Genomic DNA, 23,728 nt, shown 5'->3' with positions numbered 1-23,728 from the left:
AAATATTATCTGCTTTCCACATTCTTACAAATAATGTTTGTTCCCAGTCGATTTAACCCCGAAAATAAATGTGAAAAACCAAACAACTAATTCGAAGTTTTGACTTTGGTCCAACAAAATTTTCAAATACACCCAAACTGCGGCTGTCTTTGAAGCTTGAATAGAGCTGGCTGGTGACGTAGGAGGAGTGAGCTCAGACATGATATTGTAAATGCAATTGAAAACTACGCAGCTGTCTTTAAAGAGACCTGAAGCCTCAACCACCAGAAATAAATAACAAGTAAGAATGATTTAGTTGACTTTTCCAGCTGCAAATAATGCATTCAGAAATTAAATATGCACCAAACATAAGACGATGAAGCTGGATCTCAATCTAGATGGGAAGATGGAAGCTTTTCTCTATACAATTTAGAAGCAACACAGATTGGTCTGCAACAAAACCAATGGAAGGCTTACTTCGCAGGAGAGATGGTACCGACACTTGTTCCTAATCCGAGTTCCAGTGTCGGCATCATATCTTCTACGGAGCAAGCCGAAGATTTGAATATACAATGCGAAGAATGGTGCCCCAAGTTCATCTATCTTCTCCTTTAGAGGTACGAGAATGTTCGTAATGTTAGGTAACACAAATATTAGATCTCTTTTTCACTTAAACTTTCGATTTAGTATTTGATGTCTTATTGTATTATGCTAGCTAAACTCTTACATGTCTTACATGTCGTTTACTTATATTGTAGTTTAGGACTTGGATTAGTGTCGATATCCAAATTCCTTTCGAAGTATCAGCATAACGTCTCGATCTATTTAGTTTCAACTTTCAACCTCACAAATCAGAGCTTTTCCCACAACAAACTAGATTGAACTTTACTTCATGTGAATCAAAGGGTTCAAGCAATTGAGTAGGCAGATTCATAATGGAAAAGCAACCGGTTGTGATCATAATAATATCAAGAAAATCAAATCAAACATTCCCCAAGTTGGATATAGTTGATAGTTCAAGTAGAGATTCCATACAAATCCAAAGAACGAAGTATCTAAGATGCATCTAACTTAGATCTATCAATTGTTGCGCCCCAAACAGCGACTCACCGAAATGGAATCTCGGATAAACGACGAAGCTTCGATCTACCATGACCCTTCAGCACCCGAAGTCGGATTCTCGAAAGCAGAGTAGTTCCAGAATGTTTTCAAAGAGTAGGGTTGGGAGATTGTCACACCTTCTTCAGTTATTTTTGCAATCTGTAAATTTCATATTCAAATGTATGTGATGATGAGAATAACATCCAGACATTGAAGTCTTATAATCAGTGAACAAAACATGTGTTCCAGAAACTAGAAAGTAGCTATTATAATGGGCTGAAACACATAGTGATCTAACTCTTTATGATCTTAAAATCTAATGAGTTTCTATGAAGATCAAATGTTAGTGTTGGATGGCTATTTTATGAGATTTGTCGATACGCGCAGACGAGAATCACACGCTCACAAAATATATAGCAAAGAAAGCAATGAAGGTAGCTCATAGAAAAATCCAAACCTGGAGCTTGTTGACAGCCGATCTATCACGGTATAAGAGAACCCTCATGCATTTCTCCAGCAATTTCACACCTTCTTCAAAAGTCAGGTTCTCGTGCCACTCATCACGAAGAATTGGTCGTGCAAGGTGATTGCCAAAGCCAGTAGTAACATGATCATCTTCAAAAGTTACACCTATCATATTAACCTGAATAAAAGTGGCTAAATGTTAGCTGATGAAGCATCTTATTTTAGAACGGATATTAGGAACTTATTTTAATGAATGCGAAGAGAACCAAAGATCTACCGTGCCAAGATACTTTTGCCCGTTCTTCACCCCACCGAGAACAAGCGAGTTCCAAAGTGGGTTGAACTTGTTCCGCCTGTTATACATCACTCGAGTTAAGTAGCTATGGATCTCCTTTGGCCCCAAAGCATTACCATCATCCCACATGTTATCATACAAGCTGCACCATTCGATACAATTAGAGATTACACTCAAGTTCTAAATCAAAATAGACGCACGAAACAAGCAACTGAATTCCGATGCAGAACAGCATCATAATCAAAGAGATAGAATAAGGAAAACATCTAGGCTTACATAAGCTCATCAAGATTTCTCAATAACTCCTGAAAGTCACTAATTTCTCCGCTTGCTCCAAGTAGAGAATGTTTTCCAATAGCTTTGATTCGCTCCACACTCTTATACCGCAGTGTGGAACCATAGGAGCCTGTAGTTAGTTAAAGCGCCATATAAGTAATACAGACTGGTTTGCCTTATAATTTGGCAATACATACATCAGAGATTCGAAATCACATAAAGAAAGAAACATCACTTCCAGAAGTGTTTTGTTATCAGCAAATAAAAAGTGATAAACATGCTGAGAAACATAATAAAATGAACAGTTCACTGGATGTTGAAATATAAAAAATGGAGAAGATTTTCGACTGACCTCCCAAATCAGAAACCATTAAAATCCCATCTTTGTATTTGATGGCAACCACGGATGTACCAGTCACATAGGGATACCTATTAGACAGAAGAAGTAGTCGATTTTAATACCTCGATTTGTCCATTCATTCACTGCTTAACTCTAAATTCGAATCTTAGGTCTTTAGAACCCTAAAATTCCCAGCTCTAGAATACGAAACGTATAGTCTAACACCAAAAAGTAACCACAGAAACAGAGAGAGAGAGAGAGAGAGAGAGAGAGATCGTACTGAGTTCTTTGAATTGGAGCTTCGGGGCAGAGAAGACCGTGGTTCGCCTGGTTAGAATCAACGGACTGCATTGAAAAATCGGAAGATCGATGAATGTTAGAATCGGAATGTAATGAGGAATAGAAATTTGAGTTTCAGCTGATGAACTTACACTCATATTCGGATCGATTAACTTCGGCACAATGGATTGGGAACAGAATCAATGTCGAGCGTCGCAGCGAAGTCGGAGTCTTTCGACTGCTTTAGTAGAGCTCTTCTTTTCCCTCCGCACAAGAAATGATCTTTCCCGTTCAGATCGTTCTCTTTCCCAGAAGTGGCCCTAAACGTCGTCGCTTTAATCCTTTTATAATAATCTCGTCCTTTTATTTTGAGAAAAATGATTTTTTTAAGTTAAAAAATGAAAATAAATAAATAAAGAGAAAATTACATTTTCCCTCTCCACCTCGATATATATATATATATATAAAATAATTGAGCTATACTTAAATTGACTTCCAAATTAGATTCACAACTTCATCTTTCCATCTTACTTTCTTCCAAATTAGATTGACAAAAGAGAACTAATGATATTGAAATACAGTCGATTCAATATATTTTTTTTTACATTGAGAACACATTTGTGGAAAATCTTTTGTAATAGTTCAAGCTCACGCTAATAGATATTGTTCTTTTGTAATAGTTCAAGCTCACGCTAATAGATATTGTTCGCTTTGGTCCGTTACGTGTCATCGTCAGCCTCACAATTTTAAAACGTGTCTACTAGAGAGAAGTTTAGAAAGAAATTTCTACATAATTATAAGGAATGTTTCCCTCTCCAATCAACCTGAGATCTCACACATCTTTCATGTTCAAACTTACGAGTCATACAAGCACGAGTATGTAACCGATCGACTACTCCAATATGCAAAACAATATAAAACAGATGCAGGAACTAATGAAATGAGAACGATGATCATCGATAGCTCGTTGTTCAAAGTACAATGAGAGAGCTTTTACTCTCATTGGATTGCTTCGAAGAAAACGTCCCACATTCTTATACCCAATATTTCAAAAGATAGCAACAAAACAAAAATTGTTACAAGCAGCTGCTAAACAAATTTATGATCTTCTACAAAGTTCAAAATCTTCAATATCATACCTTACACACTATCCATTAGAAAGCAGAGGTTTGAAACAACAGATTCCAACCTATGGGGCAGAAAGACACAAAGCTAAACACGACGCCGTTCATGGCAGCAAAGCTACCGACGACTTCGACTCAACAGACAGAACGACGATAGATATGGAAAACACATAAATAAATACACATCTTGATTATTAGTTAAACTCTTACTACTGTTGGAGATGAATCAGGTTGGCCCACTGAAGACGATTTTGATGCTTCCATACACAAAGCAGCTTGATCTAAGCAGCTTTGAGTATCATCACTGATCACTCCATTTGTCATCTTTTCCACTTCTTCTTCTGTGTATATGTGGATTTTCGAAACAGCATCACAGAAATCACTGCACACCATGAATGATATTCAAAACTTGAATTTGTTTATGAACTAATATTTGCTGTAAGATGATATCAAGATATAGCACTTACTGCCATGGATAATCCCCGACCACCATTACGTCGTTCTCGTTGTCGGTGTACAATACACGCCATCCTTTATCGGGATCTTTTAAGAGTCCTTCCATGCTAAACAGGCGTTCGAGTTCAGAAAGCAGATCAGTATAGCCATTCAGTCTAGAGAGATCAATAGCTCTTCCCACTAGGCTGCCTTGTTTGTGAACCTTCACTTAATAAGAGTAATATCAGCATGGAAGAAGCAGAGAGTTAAAAAAACGCTTCGAGAGCCATAAGAACAAGTCTATCTTCGGATTCTCTCTCGAGCGTGAAAGAGAGATTTGGTAATTCCAGATGTTTCCATGAACGGAAAAATGAACATACTGACCTTTCTTACCTTCGTACAACTTCTCTTCCCTGAACTTTGCATGTTTGTAGCAGTTTCTGTAGTCAAGGAAAAGCCGAAAAGTTTACAGCCAGTTCGGTTCTCGTTCACGTTTTCGTCCTTTGAATTCCTCATATTCGACCCTAAAGTTGGAGGAGTAGAATTAGCCCTTTCCATTTTTGCTGATGGGTTGGACAAGGCACTCTCTCTTGGAAAATTGATATCATTTGAGCTCATCATGGCAGCTTGGCCAGTACTGTAAATATCACGATGAGGGTAATACATGTTTCGGGCGCCATTTGACGCCATGTGATAAAAGCTCGAGTTCGGTGATTGAAATGGGTTAAAAGAGTTGTCACTGAGATTGAACTTTCCCCAAACACCTAAACTAGGCTCTGGTTTTCTTGTTTGTGGCCTCAATGAGCATATTTCTTGACCTTGCAAGACCTTCAGAAATCTATCAGATTCCATAAAGCCTGTGAAAGAAGTTACATAATCACCTATATTAAGCTTTTCAACTCCACCTGACGCTTGATTTTGTTGTGCAGAAGATCGCACCTCAAACTCCAGTGAGCGTTTTGCGGTATCACAACCGTAAAAGGGCGATACCATACCTACATTTTCTTGACCTTGCAAGACCTTAGAGGATCTAACTGAATCCTCAAAGTCCATAAAACCGCCCCTCCCTAATGCAAGAAAAGTTTTAACAACTCGAGTTTAGAAGAAACAAAGCTATCATTTCAATTTCGACGCTCGTACCATTAAAGGCGTTATTAGGTGGGGCTTCCTGCAGACTAGTCCTCAGTTTCTTCAGCCTTGGAGAAGACTGAACACTCAAGGGTGGGAGAGAAACAGAAGGATCAATCTCCCAGGGCGAAACGCGTTCTTGATGATCACTGTCTTTATCCCATCGGACCTGATCGATTATAAAGCAATTGCTTGCAGTTAAAGAAATGGGCTTTTGTTTAATTAGAATAGATATGGGGACTGTAATCCTTACCGTTAAGCATCTCCATTTCGAGTTCGACCATCGAAAGGGATCCATGTCACCAATACCGACAACTACACCATTAAACCTGCAAGAAACAAATACTGATAAATATATTTGTATATAAGAATCATTGTACGAAGTAAAGCACGTTGATCTTGCTCGTGTATGGATAAACCTCCTTTCTGGCGAATCGTCCATCTCAAATCTCATTTTGAATCTTGTGCCTACGTTCACTGGATTGTTGATGCTCTTCACATACTTCTGACAAGATACAACAAATTGTGCATGATATGCCCTGCAAGTCAGCATGAATTGACATGTGACTATATTTTCTAAGCAAGTAAAGGCTGGTCAAGTACACTACCAAGTTCTAATAGTGAATGAGAATGATAATACAAACCAGTAAAGCATAGCACATTAACCCGTATAAGACTAAATAAAGAATATTCGTGAGGTCCCACGTCTGTTGGAGAGGAGAACGAAACCTTATAAGGTGTGGAAACCTCTCCCTAACATACGCGTTTTAAAAGCTTGAGGGGAAGCTTAGAAGGGAAAGCCCAATGAGGATAATATCTACTAGTGGGGCTTGGGCGGTTACAAATGATATCAGAGTTAAGACACCGAACGGTGTCCCAGCGAGGACACCGGACCTCCAAGAGGGTGGATTTTGTGAGATCTCACGTCGGTTGGAGCGGGGAACGAAACATTTCTTATAAGGGTGTGAAATTTCTCCCTAGCAGACACGTTTTAAAACTTTGAGGGGAAGCTCAAAAGGGCAAGTCCAAAGAGAATAATATCCGCTAGCGGTAGGCAAATGAACTAACTATTCCTTCAAAATAGCATAATAGCATGAAGAGTTCTGATTCTTACTAGTGCATCAAGTTTTACTTCTGTCAAATTTAAGGAGCTTCAGGGAAACCATTTTGCTACCACAAACTTACAATAGGGGAACACAGTTCAAGCTAACAAATTTACACGATTAATGACCCACTAAGAAGCCATTGGTTCGAACCATGGAAATGATTAACGATCCCCTATTACACGATCCACGAGCATAAATAACAAGTTTACATGATCCACTGGCAGATATTTGGCAGACCTCAGAAAAGTAACGACCATAAAGCCTAGAATACCTATGTAGTAGTAAGTAAAGAATGCTTTTCTTTGTATGTCTGGGGAAAAGGAAGGTTACTATCAAGATGAACTTAATTCTAACATTTGTGACGCTTTCCTCGTGAAAGAACAGTTACGGGTTCTCATTGATACAATTATTAGTTTGAGGTTTTAAATGATACAACTCTTAAAGTTCGGGGTATAAATTAATTTTTCTCTTAGATGGATTTGATCCAAACTTCTACATATCCATTCATTTCCAGTTCATCTCCCATATTCACAGAGAGACATCCAAAGTGCAAAAACCCCTAAAGCAAAGTGTTTTCTCGATGTCCCCTACCTCTCGTTTTGTTGTTTTGTTCTAGGATTCTACCTATTCGTAGGTCACCGTTCTAATAATACAGTAACGAATAGCAAATTCTCTTTCACGAATAACGAATAAAGCATACTGAACCATGACGGTACCTTGGATTGTAAAACACATCAAATGCGCTCTTGGTGGAAACTGCTTTCACCACACGAGTAAGATCATTTGCACAAGAATTTTGGTTGCCCACAATTGAATCAGGAAGACCATTTCTAGGCCGAACAGCTCGTCTTATTCCCAACCTTAACTCTCCATTTTCGCCCCTGCAGACGCGACGCAGTCACTAATGGTTCAAGATCTCAAACTTCATTTCAACACTATAAGGCATAAATTTGTATCTAAATTTTCTCTGCACAAATAGTAGGGGTTAATATGAAGATTGATACCTTAAAAAGAGCACTGCATCCCCAGAAATAAGATTCTTTTGGCTTACGAAAATACTCCATCCAGTAGTGAGCAGATGCCGCCTAGGTTGACCTGCCACCAAGTTATTAAGATTGAGTTCCATTATGTCATCCAATCACACAACAACAAAGGAATCTCACAACATACCTCTGTAAATATGCTTAAATCTCCACTCCACGCCATGCAGGTCCTTGGCTATTAGCTCTTGAGATGGCCTAAGCTGAGTATAATCCTGCAGTAACCATCAACTTCACTCAGAATATACCAAATAGAATAATCAAAATGAACCCAACTCGCTTCATTTGAGAAAAATCGAAAGTAAAATATGGGAAAGCAGTGGCAACCAGAGGAGGGAAACAGTCTTCAGCAGCTCTGCGAGGAACAGAGAATCCTCCATGGGTGCTCGTGTCGGACGCTGTGAGTGTTTTACAGAACATGTGAGGTGTGGATCTAGTAGGCGACCCTCCGCTCCCATCTCCATCAGCAGCTCTATTCAACGCCAATTCCTCCAGCTCTTTGCCCTCTACGCCAGTGCCTAATAACTATGGAATATCCAAATTTATTGTTCAGCCACGGTAAGAGTCATCTCATCTTGAGCTAAATTAAACAGAAGAAAACGTACTAGAAAAAATTTATCTCCAGAACATGGGCATACTAAATAAGCTACAAATTTTCTTAACCTTCCCAAACTCGAAAGTAAGAGAAACGTAATATAACAAATGGAAGCTACCTCTGGCAAGGGAAGCAGAGTAAGTTGTGTGTAGACCTCATCATTCTCCTTATTAGCCTGTCAAAATGGTAAGAACAGTGAAAAACTCGAAAGGGAAACTACGGGTGAGGCTCCTTGAGAGTGGAAAAAGGCAGAAATCGATTTTAAAATGCAAACCCAGTACTTACAAGTAGGTGGACATTGATGACCTTGCAGAGGATCTGGGGCTGGAGGTCAAAAGTGGCCATGTTCATGGGGGAAAAGGGAGAGGCAGAGGCAATTTGCTCCAAGTGACCTTGTGGGAAATAGACAACTGCATTTCCTTTCTTGGGCAATGAGGTGAGAGGACCAGCACAAGCATGCCAAAGCTCCAAATAGGTTGAAGAAGAGGCGGGAGTTGATGAAGAATTTGAGGAACAAGAAGAAGTTGAGGATGATAAACAGCAATTGCAGCGACCCTCTTCACAATTTCCATGGCAATATGCATTCTTCCCCACCTCACTGGCTGTTTGGTTCAGATCAATTTCCATGAACACCCACCCAGGGTTACTTCAAAGTGTCCTATTGCTATGCTTCCCAACAGAACTAAAACAAGAAAGGGGAAAATGGCGTGGAATGATATCAATTGGCAATAAGGTGACAAGAAGACCAAAGCTGTAGAAAACTGGAAATGAGGTCAAATCATGGCAAAGAATGCTGAAAACATACCAATAAAGCTAAAAAAAGGAGAGAAATGAAAGGAGATGAACAGAAAACAACAAGAAAGTAGTGTTTGGATGGATGCTAAGGCAGAGTAGGCTAAAAAGATAGAGAAGAAAAAAAAGAGAAGAAGGGGTATCAAATAATAACAAGAAATTCAAAGTATGATTCCTCTCCCATTTGCAGGTACTGAGAAGAGGGAGCAGAAGCCACAGACATAGACAATTGCATAGGAAACACAGAAGCAAAAGGCGAAAAAAGGCCAATGCTTTGGTGGCTTTTGGACTGTTAGAGAGAGAGAAGAGTGCATATATGTGTGAGTGGGTGGGGGGGACAGGCTAAGACAGAACAAAACCCACACTCCCCCATCCCCTTCTTCTTTGCTTTGCCTTGGCTTTATCTTCCTCTACCCCTTCTCCTTTCTTAATAATTTCTTTCACTGTGAGAGACTCTGGCCCTCCACCAAAGACAAAAAGGCTGGTTTTGATTAATCCAACAAAAATAATACTTCTTTTTCTCTTTGTTCAATCTTTTCTCCGAATAAACGAAGAACATCTCTCCTCTCACGCATTTCATCAAACAGGTTGTGGGCATATCAAGCAAACCCAATTAAAAGCTCCTAAACCCCATTGCCCACCTCCGAAAATGCAAAAAGAAAACTCAGAAACCAAATGAATTGAATCAAATCTAATCTAATCTAAAAAGATACCAAGAAAGAGAGAGAATTGGGGGCCATGGACATGGCCATTGGTGGGGATAGAGAGTTCTGGGCAGCATGTAAAGCGGGCGGGGGGTTTGCTTGTAAGCTGCAAATTGCTAATGGTAAACGCAAGCGCACAACCCCAGAGGCCTTAGCAGTTAGCAGAGTACGAGTTCAACTCTTTTCTGCCTCTCACGTCTCAGCCCCACAGCTTTTGTTCCTTTTTCTATTTCTAATTATAGAATCACTGTTCCCCACTCCCTTTAAACGCGCGTGCTCTTCTCTTTCTTCCTCTACCCTTTTTTTCTTCTCCTAATATTTGCTTTACAATATATATTTTATACCAAATATTTTTTTTATGCTTAAAAAAAAACTATTATTACTAATTTACATATAATTTTCTAATTAGTTTATCCAAATTTATTTTATTTTATTGCAATTTTTGAATGGTTATTAATATTTTTTCTATTAAATTATGTTCCGCTTGAAATATATTTTTTTAATTGAACCATTAAAAGAATATTAAGGATAAAAAAAATTAAATGAGAATAAAATAAAATGATAATGTTGTTCGGGAGTTGAAATTACCTGGAAATGAAATAAATTGGCGCGTGGTATACACGCGAGAGAAAGCGAGTGAAGAAGGGAGTGAGTTGAGTTAGTCGTTTTTATCAGAGCCCTGCGCCTTTGGCGCTGCTTCAATGCCCCACCACCATATATTCCTCTCTCCTTCCCTCCTTTTAACTCAGGTTTTCAAATTTACCATTTTACAGCCGCGGTTAAAATATCTTTTTGATTTAGGATAAATTTCTTTAGTGATTTTAAGACAATAAAAACTTCTCCTTTTCTTTTCTTTTCTTTTTTGTCTTAATTTTATTAAATTTACATTATTTTTCAACATTAAAATGAATAACGATAGATATTACATCAATTTACCTAATAGGATGAATTTAAAGTTAAAAGGTGAAAATTAATATAAAGTAATAAATTTAGAATTTAGAATTTTATTTAAATTTTACCCATTAATTTCTTTATTTTATTATTCACTTTTTTAAATATTTTAAAAATTAAAAACATAGTTTATTATTATTATTATTATTATTAACAAATTTAACTAAAATATATATATAATAATTAGTGAACCGGTCATGGCGGTTTAATTTTGGGTAAAAAAAAGTAAAAGATAATACAAAAAAAAAACCAAATTTTGGTTGAAAAAAAACACAGTAACTGTAATCCTCAAAAGGTAGTTTTTTTTTTTTTTTCTTTGTGGAATTTTTATTTACACGACGGTTTTGGCGCACGTGGGAATGGTAGAAATAAATTAAAAATAAATAAATAAATTTGCAAGGGAAAAAAATTAAAATAAAAATTAAAAAAGTTTAAAAAAAAGGGAAAGATACGTAACATCATGGTTAGAGACAGTGAGAGGTCACACCAACAATTGTCGCCAAAATAAATAAATACAAAATAAATAAATAAGAAAATATTAAAACCCTTTATTAAAGGCGTAAACACCCACTGTCCCCTTTCCTTCTCTCTCTCTCTCTCTCTCCAATTCCAAATCTCAATTTTACCCTCCAAGAAAATTTAATTACACATTAGTCTTAATTATTTGGAAGGGTAACAATGGTAATTACATAAATTATAGCAATAAAGCGTAATTCCAAGGGTTTCAAAGGACCGTGTTGCAAATAAATAATAACTTTTTGTTGCTTCCCTTCCAAATATCTAAAAAAGGTGGGGAGGAAATTAAAAAAGGTGAAAAGAAAAGGTGTTAATTAGCAAAATTTCTGAATGTGTTGTTGTTTTATTTTGACACTTTAATCAATATATGTGTTGTCGGGTAGATTTTGTCTGTATTAGTGTCTTTTTTGCTTTAATCGCCCGCATCTTTCGTACTATTTCTCATATGTCCCTGTCTCCCCAAACCCATTCTTATTCTCGTTTCCTTTCTTTTGCAACCCAACCCCCCGTCTTCCGTTTATTTACACTTTTCGCCCCCTCTCTCTCTCAAGGGGAAGGGGGAGAAGTGAAATTAATCAATAATTGAAGGGGGAGACAGCAAATTCTTGGGGTTTTGTGAAGGTGCAATAATTTAATGATATATTAATGGATAAGTTTTTTTTTTTTTTTTTTTTAAATAAAAGAAGAGTTTGAAAATGGTGGTTTAATTTCGGCTTATTTATGTATCCAAACAAAGGAATCCAACCAGTTTTAATATTATAATAAATAAATAAATAAATTGAGCTGGTGGGCCCAGCTTTAGAGGGGGACAAATGGTATCCCCATGATGGCAAACTTGCAATTGGGGCATCGTAGGAATAATTACTTGCTTTTAAACCCAACTTCATACTCACAAATATCCTCTATTTATTTAATTATTTATTTATTTATTTATTCTCGTGTTTTTTTAAATCGTCTAATTTTATAACAACGAGCTCAAACCTTATGATTAATCAGATATTCTCGTGAGATTAGTTGAATTTTATGTTAATTGATTCTTGTTGGAAAAATCTTTTGAACCGACTTGAAATTTCGAGTTGGTTGGGTTGGTAACTAGAGCTACCAAGATAGAGTTCACGACTCATCCCGACTCAACCCTTTATTTGTTGGGTTAGGTTGGATTGACTAGCTGGGTTATTTTTTTTAATCATTTAAAAAATTATACTTATCCACTAAACATGTTATATTCATAATTAAACCCTCGTAAAATTCAAATATCAAACATTCATGAGTCATAACGCATTACTAACATCATCCACAATCGTAAAATATTCTTATTTTTCATGATAATTGTAAAAGTAGGACACGATTGGATCGTAACCCTATTTTCGGGTTGACTCAAGTCAAAATATGTCAACCAACCCAAAAAAAAAAAAAAAAAATTAATCTAGGTTGGTTGAATTTCGGAGCCACGTGAACACCCTCAGTTCATATACTTACAAGGGTCGCATCGCATGTAGATCTAAAAGAAGGATGCTTACGAGAGAGTTTCGAGTTTTCCAACAGGTCAGATCTTAATTGCGTGTTCGATGCTGGAGAAGGTTCGGCATGGATCTAATAATAATAATCTTGAACAGAAAATGATAGTAAAGTTTGATTGATTAAAGATGTAAAGGGAGAAAGAAACAGAAAGAAAAGGAAACAAAAACAGAATCTTAAAGATGTTTTATTTAATGATTTTGTTAGAAGAAATGGTTGAGAGAAACAGTTGAGATGAAGGGAAATGGGCCTGTAGTGGGCCTGTAGTGGGCCTCTGGTGGTCGTCCCCTTTTGGATTTGAAATATCCAATCAAACGTAGGATGCTCAAAACATTGTTGGGACAATTGGGCCGACATGTTTTGTTGGATAAGTCGGTCTCATATATCTATCGTTGTTCAACATTATTATGGTCACAGGGCCCAATATCTATCAATTGCCCCTCCCTCAATGTACTTTTTATAAATATTTTAAAACTATAAATTCCATCGAGATTTGGAACGGTGTGACAATGACCTGACATGGTATGGCGGTCTTTGGAACCGGTCACTAAGTTTTGTATAATTTGGGAGCTGGGATCGAACGTTTGACCTTAAAAGAGGTAATTTGCACGTTATATGTCGAACGAGAACGAGAACGAGATGGAGAAGTATATTTAAAAAGAAGGAAACATGAAAGAAGAATGTTGGGGAAGGAAAGGGGGAAACAATGAGAAAAAAGGAAAAAGGAGGGGCCAGTTATGTCAATAAATGAAGTGGTGTGGAGGGTAGGGGACATGTCAAATTTAAATGGGAGGGTTTTGTAAGAGAGCATAAAACCTAGGGACCAATTTGTAAGGACAATTATGTGATGTCAACAACTAAAATGTCCTTTTTTGCAATTATTTCTTTTTTCTCATGGGACCAACTTTGCTTCCTTGCTTGTTGAGCTGATTGATGGACCTTTCACTGGCTAATCGCACGACTAGACCCAAAAATTTGTTGATTCTCGATGGATAAGATAGTGTACTTGCAAACCCTCACTTCGAGATGATCGAACTGACAAAAAAAAAAAAACAAACACTTTAACATACTAAGTGTGAGATCCCACATCGATCAGAGAGAGGAACACTTTAACATACTAAGTGTGATATCCCACAACGATTGGAGAGAGGAACAAGTACCAACAAGGATGTTGTGCTCGGAAGAGGTTAGATTGTGAGATCTCATATCAGTTGGAGAGGGGAACGTGGAATCCTCTTCCTAGGAGACACGTTTTAAAAACCCTGAAGGGAAATCCAAAAGAAAAAGTCCAAAAATAATAATATCTGCTAACTGTGTGTGAGCTTAGACAATGGAGCAAATGAATACTAATGCCATATATTATATATAGCTTGAATAACATTAAACAATATTGAAGTCATTTGCCTAGTCTACGAAATGGAATGTGAAAAAGGCAATGCCAAGCACAAAGGACAGTACATTCATTTACACAACACAAGCACAGTAATGGCTATGAACTAAGGCTATAAAATCAAGTTCACCTGTCAGCTTTGATGGATCTGTCCGGTTCTACAGACAAAGAATTTGGCCATCTTTGACTTGTCTCGGTTCCTAGCTCGCCAACATCGGCTCCCACAATCTCATCTTTGTCAAGTTTACTGCTACTGATTTCTGGTGTCCCAGATTCCATTGCCGCAATCTGATGATCCTTGTTGATTTCACTGCCACAGATTTCAGTGGACGGATTCTTGGGGCCGCCATTGTCGTCATCTTGAATTAAGCCGTAGCTAAGACTCACATCTTTCCACTCAGTGTTCATTGATAGATGTTCATGTCGAGTCAAGTAACGCTTTAGTTCCACTTTGAGATTCCTGATCGGCTGTTAAAATACCCCACACATCATTATAAATCTGAAGGTAAAAACAGAACTCCGAGCAAATCCAAAAGATCAGAGAGAAATTCAGGGAAAATCTTGTTCTTATTGCCACAAATTCAAGACTGGAATGCTGATGAACATGCGAATAGGAAAGAAAGAAGAAGATACTCTCTCCAGTTAGATGTTTCACAAACAGGATTCTCTGTAATTTCATAACATCATTAAAAGAAAAATGCTCTGCCCAGTTCATTGGAGGACAATTTAAATGGATATTTTCCCCAGAAAATCCAAACCCATATTGGCATTTCAGTGTTTCAAATCAAAGAACTTCTTTTCTATAGTTCTAAGCTCATAAACACCTCATAAACACTACCAAAGCTATGTGATTAACTAATGGTTCTGATAAACTTACTTAAATTAACCTTAATTATCGTAAAGGCAAAGATAATTAACTGGATATGATGTTCAAATATGTAATTTACACTAACCTCGGCATTGCAGACATAAGCAAGGCGAAAGAAATCAGCCGACACAAAATGCTTGCCAGCGGACTCAGCTAATTTGATCTGAGCAACCCAATATGACGAGGTCTCCATCTTGTCAAAACGGCAGTTACTACATTTTTCCGCCGTATGGTAAGGGGTGCCGGCGTTCTTCGACTTCAAGAAACGAGGTCTCATCACCGGCGTATGAGGCTCTACGACGTCGTTCTGAACACGCAGATCCTTAAGGCCCGTTTCCGTAACTTGCTGTTTGATGCTAGGGCTCTTTTTCTTCGGCCTCGGATTCAATTTTTCATTAATCTTCTGATCAGCAGTAACATTGACCGCGATTTGAGGTAATCGGGTGGATTTAGGTTGTTTCTTAATAGCTCCAATTAAGGGCTTAGCTAAGGGCTTTTCATTTACTGGCTTGATCGGTATGTTTGAGCTTCGAACAGTTCCGAAAACTCGTTTCTGTCTAATTGTAATAACAAGATTCAAACCCTAATACAGAAGAACTCGATTCAGAATGAAACTGAGAATAATAAAGCGATGTAGTACCTGGAAATCGGAGGTTGATAGGCGGTGATTTTCGGTGCTTCGTAGGATGGCTTTCGGATGAATTTCGGTTTCGAGGAAAGGGATTTCGCTGCCGATTTGAATCAAATTTGGAAAAATCAGTAATGAAATTCAGAGGAAATGAATGACGAAAAACGGAAACGGATCAATACCTGGAATCTGAGTAAGCTTAGGATCCATTAATTGCAATGAATGTAGTGAACTGAGTTGAATTAACGCCGATCTTTCAGCAAATCAAGATCTGTGGAATCAGGAGAGAAGGGAGAAGAACAGTAAAGGATCAGATGGAAATTTGAAACTTCAAAACTTGAAAAGGGCGGCAAGGGGTTCTAATTTAATCAAATGGGCCGTGTTTCCACCGACATGGGCTCAATTTTCGAGCCCATTAATGATCTTTATATATATATATATTTATATTTAATAATTCATAAAAAAAAGTCAGTTTTCATTTTATTAAATTAATTTATCCTTTAAATATAAATATAAATTTTATGTTTGATATAACATCAACTTTCTGATCCTTTCCCCTAAAATTCTTACAAAAGCTCAACGAAATTAAGATCATAGTACCATCAGATCGTTCCAGATCACTGTTTTATACCTTAATTTTTATCAAAATCTCATATTTTAAAAGAAACGAGAGACAGAATTCACGAATATTTTTTATTCTTTCGTCTCGCACTATCCATTGATAATAACCTTTGATAGAAGCTCAACAATTAATCGAGCGTTGACTTTCATTCGGAATAAAGTATGGCTTGAGTTCCCACCCATTTTCCTTTGATCCGGTTTTCTACGTTTACATTGTGAGTGGAAGAAGTCTAGATTTGTATGACTTATATAGTTTAAAAGTATAAGTCATGTGGACAAATATTTATTTCAATTTTACATTTTAAATTTGAAAGTTTTAATCAATATCTTTAATTTTTAGAAAAAATACTAAAAAAAAATATGTTTACGTTCGTTTGGGATGAAAATCATTAATATTTTGTAAAAATGTTTGCGGAAACCATAGAAAGTTCTCTATTTATAATTATTTATAGAGAAATATGGTAAATTACATAATATAAAAATAACAATAAAAATAATAAATAATAAATTAATACAATATATTTGATGGTAAGCCGTAATATAAACATCTAAATATTTGTTTTATAATAAACTGTCACCTATCTTTAACATTTTGTTTCAGATATACTTTAACTTTAAAATGTTTCATTAATACTTTTTAATTTTTTTTAAGGTTAAAAAATATCCTTACCATTTGTTTATGTTAAAATATATATATATTTAAAGTTTAAAAAGTAGAATTAACTTTTTTTACCTTTATGAAAAAAGTTTAAAACAATTTTTACTATCAATATAGGACAAAAAGTGTCTATCAACACTTTATAAATTAATTTTAAATTTTTTAATATTATTTTTTAAAAATTCAAGAGTATTTTTAAAACATGTACTCATAATACATGTATTTTAAAATTTTTTAAACTTTTTTTCTTTTTTTTTGAGTTTTTAAAAAAGTCGGCATTAATGAAATTTTTAAAAACTGAAAGGCATTTTTGAAACAAAATGTGAACGGTTCTCCATAAAAAAAACGGGCGATAAGAGCATTTTTATTTATTTTTAAATATTAAAATATTAGTGACTAAATAAAAGTTCAAACAATAATTATGGTAGGTTAACAATTAAATTATTGTTAATTAAAATATTTAAATAAATAAATAAATAAAACTCCGTTAAATTAGAGGAAAAGAGAAGGATTATTAAGTTAATTAACAAAATGATTGAAACCGGTGACCGGGGCATTAGGTCTTCTTTCATAAGAAATACATTTTTTAAATTATTAATGAGATCCATTAAAATAATAATAATAATAATAAAATAATTTATTTAAACATAGGATTTGTAGAATTTCAAGCTCATAATTTTGGGTGAAGAGACTTGGTCGCCCTTCGCTTCTGTACTAAACAAACATTTATTTAAAAACTAATGGATTTAGATTGTTAATTATTCCTTAATCTTCATTAATTTGTTCGCTTAAAGACTAATTACTTCTAGAAGGAAGAATACGCTAGGTTAATTAAAAGATAAAATTATACATTTTTTTAATTGACAATTTATAATTCACGACTCTTCGTCATTTTTATTTAATTTTATTTTTTTCATTCAAACTAAGTTTCACATTTTTATTAATATTTCCGTATTTTGACTGATTAATGATCATTTTCAAAGAAGCGATGATGAATTATCTAATACGTTTTTTAATATTTTTTTTAAATATTTGTAAAACTTTTTAATATAAATTTTTAAAATTTTTTAAATTTTATTGGTGACACTTACAGCAAACTTATTTAATTTGCAGTCCAAATATAATAATAAAAGGAGGTTTTATTTAGTTGTGATTTAAAAATAAAAATAAAATAGGAATTAATAAATGGAGGGTTTCTTATATTGACCGCAGAGTTCGGGTTAATTAAATTAAAATTTAAAAAAATAAAAAGAAAATAGCAGTGGGTCTGATACGCTACATGATCAGTCCTGTATGACGCTAATAAGTTATAAATTTTTATTTTTAATATTAAATTTTAATTTGGAATTTAAAATGACTGATTAAATACTACGTCGTTTTAGTTTTCTGTTTCATGATAAAATCAAATTTAATTGATTTTGTGTAATTAATAATTAACATGTTTTAAGCATGATTAAACTAAATTAAACTACACCAACACATATTATATTGGCTGATGGGAATAAATAAATAAAATAAAATATTTGATTGCTATTTCCAAGGGTAAAGATGTAATTTGAAAATACAAAAAGATATTTACAATAATCATTAATCTTTTAAATAAAATTTCATTTTAGTTCTTAATCAGAAAATTTAATTTAATTGTTTTAAAAACTCTATCTTCTTTTATTTTATATTTTTTATTACTTGATAAATGTCACGGTTATAATTATCCATTATGTGTTGCCCATGGCAGCATCTGTGTTGTATGCCAAATCCCGGTACTATACTGATTTATTGCTTTCATGATATATAGTTTTTTTATTATATTTCCTAGTAATATAATTTTTTGACAAAATAACGTATCATAGACTAAAAATAATGTATTATAGGGATGTGATTAGTTACTAATTTTTTATTTGTTAGCTTCTCAGTTTCAAATTAATCTCTGTGCCCTTATTTTCTAAAAACTTTATATTCTCAAAGCGGAGTTAAAAACTTGAGTATACGTCGTCCGACCATCGACTACTCAAATTTGAGTAGGTTGATACATTCGATGCTGAAAGTGAGTGCCGAACATCGGGACGGCTGGTGTGGTCGTAAGGAGCGGCTGCATTTGTAATATTATGAAAAATGGTCTACATGACGGTCCAGAACTGCGGTCTAAAGGAACCAGCGGGTCCGCATTCTACGCTCAATTACGTGTCAACACGTGTAAGGATCAATTTTAATTGCTGACGTGTGTAAACATGATTCGTCGTTGACATTTTCAAACATTACAAACAAAGCCCCTTTTTTTTGGGACCTTTTACCTAACGTGAAGAATTAGGACTAGAGAATTAAATTAAATTTTCGGACTCAATTCACTAATTACTTATATAAGATTTATTTATATAAATGACAATTAAAAAGAAAAAAAAAAACAAAACCACATTCAAATATGACCTACCGATCTAATTATCATTCCACCGTTTGAAATAATAATAATAATATTATTAATATATAATAAGCTCTAATACATTAAATCTCGTGTTAAAAGTATATAATCTATTGTTTTTATATATATAATTGAATGTGTAAATAGTGATTTAATTTAAATAATTTTGTTAAACTATGGCGGGTAAGAGTGGGTATTTAATGATTAATAATTGCAGCCATGCATTCACATTTTCTTTATCCAAAATAAAAATAAATTACTTTCGTATTTTTCAAAATGGGATAATAATTGAACGGCAAAATGGTTGATTTTTTATTACTTAATAAATTATTAAAGTTTGTAGGTGATTTATGGATGAATGGGACCATTCAATTTATATACCACAATTAGGCTAACAAACAATATATATATATAAATATTTATGAGTAAACTGTAATAAATAAAAATAAAATAAAATTCAAACAAATGGTGTGGATTCAAAATCATTAATAAGTTGATAATAAATACAAGAAAAAGTAAGAGAAATTAATTGTTATTATTTTTTAGAAGAAATGTCTATGTTACAAAATGTTTGACTAACTAAATTATAATTAATTGTACACAACTTGGCTGAGGATTTATGGTACCGATATTTTTTATAAAAATAAAATAAAATAAACTAATTAATTTGATAAATAAAAAAAAAAAAAAAAAATAGAGACCGAAGCCACTGGGACTCTTTAAAAATGGAATTAAATTAACCGCAAGACGCCATTTTTAAAAAAATTGATATTTATAAATATAAAATTTTAATTTTAATTTTAATTTTAATTTATTTATCTGTTCATTTGCTCCACGCGTTATGAAGTCAAAGTCATCGTCTTCCAGTCTCAGCTTCCCCCAATTTAAATCCCTCTCAGTTTCTTCCTTCGAATCTGCACTCTCTCTTTCCCAGAAAACCACCATGGCCGGAGGTGGCGCCGGAAGGTCCTTGGAAGAGACGCCGACGTGGGCCGTCGCCGTCGTTTGTTTCGTTCTGGTTCTGATTTCCATAATCATCGAACACATTCTCCATCTCATCGGAAAGGTAACAAAAATAAATAAATAAATAACCCATCAATTTTTGCTCTGTTTTTTTAAGAAATTTTGTATTGATCTTTGCAGTGGCTTAAGAAGAAGCACAAACGAGCTCTTTACGAAGCTCTGGAGAAGATCAAATCTGGTACCATACTCATCCATCATTGATATCAATCTCTGAAGCTCTTGATATCAATTTCTAAATACCCAATTCTTCAATTACAGAGCTGATGCTGCTGGGGTTCATTTCTCTGCTCCTAACGGTCGGACAGAGCTTAATCACTAATGTTTGTATACCCCCAGAAGTCGCCGCCACGTGGCATCCATGCAGCCCTAAAAAAGAGCTGGAGTTAACCCAAGCTCATGACTCAATCGACTCCGACAATAGTCGCCGGAAACTTCTCGCCATGTCCCCTGTTAATGCCACTTTCCGCCGTGTCCTCGCCGCGGCCGGTGGATCCGACAAATGTGCTGAGAGGGTATACTAAACGACGTCGGAGTGTGCTTTTTTTAAAATTAATTCGTTATTTATTAAATTAAAATAATTAAACGCAGGGGAAAGTTCCGTTCGTGTCGGAAGGAGGAATCCATCAGCTGCATATATTCATCTTCGTATTGGCCGTTTTCCATGTTCTGTACTGTGTCTTAACTTTAGCTTTGGGTAATGCTAAGGTACGTGGAAATTCATTTTATTATTTATTTATTTTTTCTTGTCGGTTCATAATTAATTATAAATAAATAGATGAGGAGCTGGAAGTCGTGGGAAAACGAAACGAGAACGGTCGAGTACCAATTTTCACATGGTAAATTAAAATCCCCCGAAATTATATACTTTATTAATAAATTCTCGTGCGAGCTAACATTTGTGTTTAAACACGACAGATCCAGAACGATTCCGTTTTGCAAGAGACACGTCGTTCGGGCGAAGACATTTAAGTTTCTGGACCAAATCGCCCTTCCTCATGTGGATTGTAAGCCAAACCAACTCATTTATGTTAATTTAATTAAATAATTAATTACTTTATGAGTTCACGTGCTTTCTTATTTAAATATCTTTAAAAAATATATATTTTAAAGTTAAATTTTTTTTTGTTGGGATAGGTTTGTTTCTTCCGACAATTTGTTCGGTCTGTTCCTAAGGTTGATTACTTGACTTTAAGACATGGTTTTGTCATGGTTAGTTCTATTTTTTTCTTTTTCACGTCATTTATTAATAATAATATTATTATTATTTTAAAATAAATAATAATTATTGGAATAGGCACACCTGGCACCGCACAGCGATCAGAAATTTGACTTTAGGAAATACATAAAGCGATCGCTGGAAGAAGATTTCAAGGTGGTTGTCAGTATCAGGTTGAGTATTATTTCAAATCAGTCCCTATGAATTGATTTATTTACATTTCATGCCCATAATGTTAGCTAAATTAATTAAATGCTCACTTACAGCCCACCCATCTGGTTCTTCGCTGTCCTCTTCCTGCTTTTCAATACCCACGGTGAGTAAAATTAAATTAATAAACGGAATTATTTTTTAATGAATTAAAAATAATTATAATAATTATATATTTTGGGGTTTTGCAGGGTGGAGGGCTTATCTATGGCTGCCATTTGTGCCATTAATTGTAAGATGAAACATATTTGGGGTGAAATTGATATTATTGGGATATTGGGGGGGCGTTGGTTAATTAATATAAATTGTGTACGTACGTGCAGATTGTGTTATTGGTGGGGACTAAGTTGCAAGTGATAATTACGAAAATGGGCCTGAGGATTCAGGAACGAGGGGAGGTGGTGAAGGGAGTGCCGGTGGTCGAACCGGGGGACGACCTGTTTTGGTTCAACCGGCCCCGGCTCATTCTTTATCTCATCAATTTTGTGCTCTTTCAGAATGCCTTTCAGCTTGCTTTCTTTGCTTGGACTTGGGTATATTATTATTTCTATATATTCTTTTTTTTTTAAATAGTTTTTTTAATTTTTATTTTAAATATTTTTATTAATTTTACAGAAAGAATTCGGGATGAAATCTTGTTTTCACGAGCATATCGAGGATTTGGTGATCAGAATAACGATGGGGTAACTGTAATTATTCAATTACCGTCTGTCACATGATAAATAATTTTTACGAATCATAATAAAGTGATTGTGTTTTTGTATTATTGCAACAGAGTCCTCGTTCAAATCCTATGCAGTTATGTCACGTTGCCTCTTTATGCGCTAGTCACACAGGTGTGTGACTCGAATTCGTTACATCCCAAAACCATATAATATGCATTCACTCGAAATAATTAGCTTTAATTGTTTGCTTTTTTTTTTTTTTTTAATGAAGATGGGTTCGACGATGAAGCCGACGATTTTCAACGATAGAGTAGCGACAGCGTTGAGAAACTGGCACCACACGGCTCGCAAACACATCAAGCAAAATCGGGGGTCGATGACGCCGATGTCGAGCCGCCCTGCTACACCCTCCCACCACATGTCACCAGTGCACCTTCTCCGCCACTATCGAAGCGAATTGGACAGTTTCCATACCTCTCCTAGAAGATCAAATTTCGACAACGACCAATGGGATCCAGACTCTCCTTCGCCATCGCACCATTTCCACCATCGTCCTCTCGATGTCGAAGGCTCCAGTTCCCACAAACACCACTTCCATCGCAACATGGAGGTCGGCGAAGCCGATGTTGACAGGGATTCACCCCAAATCGACTCGACGACCCAGACTCCAAATTCGAATGCGAATAATAACGGTGAGCAGCACGAGATTGACGTGGGCCCGAAGGAATTCTCGTTCGATAGAAGAGTCGATGGAGTATGAAGCTAATTTGATTTAATTAATTTTACTTTTTGGGATGAAATTGAATAGATGGGGTGAGGCTAATGATTGGAGTCATTCTTTTTAAAATGATACAATTTTGACGCATTATTGTGTAAATTATACGTCACTTGGGGTGAGGAGAGGAATGGTGAGGGTATTATGGTAAAAACCGAAGGAAAATGGTTGAGATTTGTAGAATAATTTATTGTTGGTTGATGTAAATGAAAGGTACATTTTAATTTTAGTTAGTGGCTCGTAATTAATAAATTTATTAATATATATAATTTCTTTTTAAATGTTGAATGTGAATTGGGTTTTTGACTTTGGAAATTTATATATATTTTATTTCATTACTTTTATTATAAAATAAAAATATACGGACCACTTTGACAATGACTCTATCCTTAATTCTAACGTCTTAATCTTAGTTCATTATTCTCGACCACTTGAATCTTCATCTTACCTATATATATGTAACGACCCAGACCCACCGCTAGCAGATATTGTCCTTTTTGGACTTTTCCTTTCGGACTTTCCCTCAAGGCTTTAAAACGCAAAATGCATCGGCTAGGGGAAGGTTTCCACACCCCCTTATAAATGGTGGTTTGTTCTCCTCTCCAACCAACATG

General features: G+C 35.3%; 4 protein-coding genes and 1 long non-coding RNA gene across 8 annotated transcripts; 2 read left to right on the top strand and 3 right to left on the bottom strand.

The window, feature by feature from the left end:
- Window positions 1–160: 160 nt before the first annotated feature.
- LOC111449043 lies at window positions 161–956 on the top strand. Its single transcript, XR_002711522.1, has 2 exons — window positions 161–596; window positions 738–956. It is a non-coding gene; the product is annotated as an uncharacterized LOC111449043 (long non-coding RNA).
- LOC111449042 (proteasome subunit beta type-4-like) lies at window positions 918–3,057 on the bottom strand. Of its 2 annotated transcripts, none has more exons than XM_023088874.1 (7): window positions 2,888–3,057; window positions 2,737–2,801; window positions 2,469–2,545; window positions 2,117–2,246; window positions 1,823–1,982; window positions 1,538–1,723; window positions 918–1,239 (listed from the first exon to the last, which is right to left on the bottom strand). In XM_023088874.1, exons 1-7 carry the CDS (start codon window positions 2,891–2,893, stop codon window positions 1,126–1,128), a joined length of 738 nt encoding a protein of 245 aa, XP_022944642.1. In that variant the 5' UTR covers window positions 2,894–3,057; the 3' UTR covers window positions 918–1,125. The 2 variants fall into 2 exon arrangements, with proteins under 2 accessions (XP_022944642.1, XP_022944643.1); XM_023088875.1 differs by having other exon boundaries at window positions 2,737–2,783.
- A 728-nt stretch (window positions 3,058–3,785) lies between these two features.
- LOC111448572 (auxin response factor 4-like) lies at window positions 3,786–9,838 on the bottom strand. Of its 3 annotated transcripts, XM_023088248.1 has the most exons (13): window positions 8,969–9,838; window positions 8,449–8,845; window positions 8,282–8,338; window positions 7,896–8,093; window positions 7,699–7,783; window positions 7,533–7,623; window positions 7,245–7,409; window positions 5,842–5,961; window positions 5,676–5,751; window positions 5,435–5,591; window positions 4,679–5,361; window positions 4,327–4,517; window positions 3,786–4,241 (listed from the first exon to the last, which is right to left on the bottom strand). In XM_023088248.1, exons 2-13 carry the CDS (start codon window positions 8,788–8,790, stop codon window positions 4,058–4,060), a joined length of 2,349 nt encoding a protein of 782 aa, XP_022944016.1. In that variant the 5' UTR covers window positions 8,791–8,845; window positions 8,969–9,838; the 3' UTR covers window positions 3,786–4,057. The 3 variants fall into 3 exon arrangements, with proteins under 3 accessions (XP_022944016.1, XP_022944015.1, XP_022944017.1); XM_023088247.1 differs by having other exon boundaries at window positions 8,449–9,838; XM_023088249.1 differs by having other exon boundaries at window positions 4,688–5,361; window positions 8,449–9,837.
- A 4,146-nt stretch (window positions 9,839–13,984) lies between these two features.
- LOC111448733 lies at window positions 13,985–15,862 on the bottom strand. Its single transcript, XM_023088450.1, has 4 exons — window positions 15,713–15,862; window positions 15,543–15,630; window positions 14,988–15,459; window positions 13,985–14,502 (listed from the first exon to the last, which is right to left on the bottom strand). Exons 1-4 carry the CDS (start codon window positions 15,738–15,740, stop codon window positions 14,161–14,163), a joined length of 930 nt encoding a protein of 309 aa, XP_022944218.1. The 5' UTR covers window positions 15,741–15,862; the 3' UTR covers window positions 13,985–14,160.
- Window positions 15,863–20,093: 4,231 nt separating this feature from the next.
- Window positions 20,094–23,343, top strand: LOC111448153 (MLO-like protein 6). Its single transcript, XM_023087603.1, has 14 exons — window positions 20,094–20,291; window positions 20,369–20,426; window positions 20,507–20,760; window positions 20,837–20,953; window positions 21,024–21,084; window positions 21,164–21,252; window positions 21,383–21,457; window positions 21,543–21,637; window positions 21,731–21,780; window positions 21,866–21,906; window positions 21,998–22,207; window positions 22,290–22,357; window positions 22,450–22,510; window positions 22,611–23,343. Exons 1-14 carry the CDS (start codon window positions 20,169–20,171, stop codon window positions 23,097–23,099), a joined length of 1,791 nt encoding a protein of 596 aa, XP_022943371.1. The 5' UTR covers window positions 20,094–20,168; the 3' UTR covers window positions 23,100–23,343.
- Window positions 23,344–23,728: the final 385 nt, after the last annotated feature.

Source organism: Cucurbita moschata, unplaced genomic scaffold (assembly GCF_002738365.1).
Source record: "Cucurbita moschata cultivar Rifu unplaced genomic scaffold, Cmos_1.0 Cmo_Scf00010, whole genome shotgun sequence".
Classification (NCBI taxonomy): domain Eukaryota; kingdom Viridiplantae; phylum Streptophyta; class Magnoliopsida; order Cucurbitales; family Cucurbitaceae; genus Cucurbita; species Cucurbita moschata.
The sequence above is the reverse complement of the archived record's forward strand: the minus strand, read 5'-3'. Positions and strand labels throughout refer to the sequence as shown.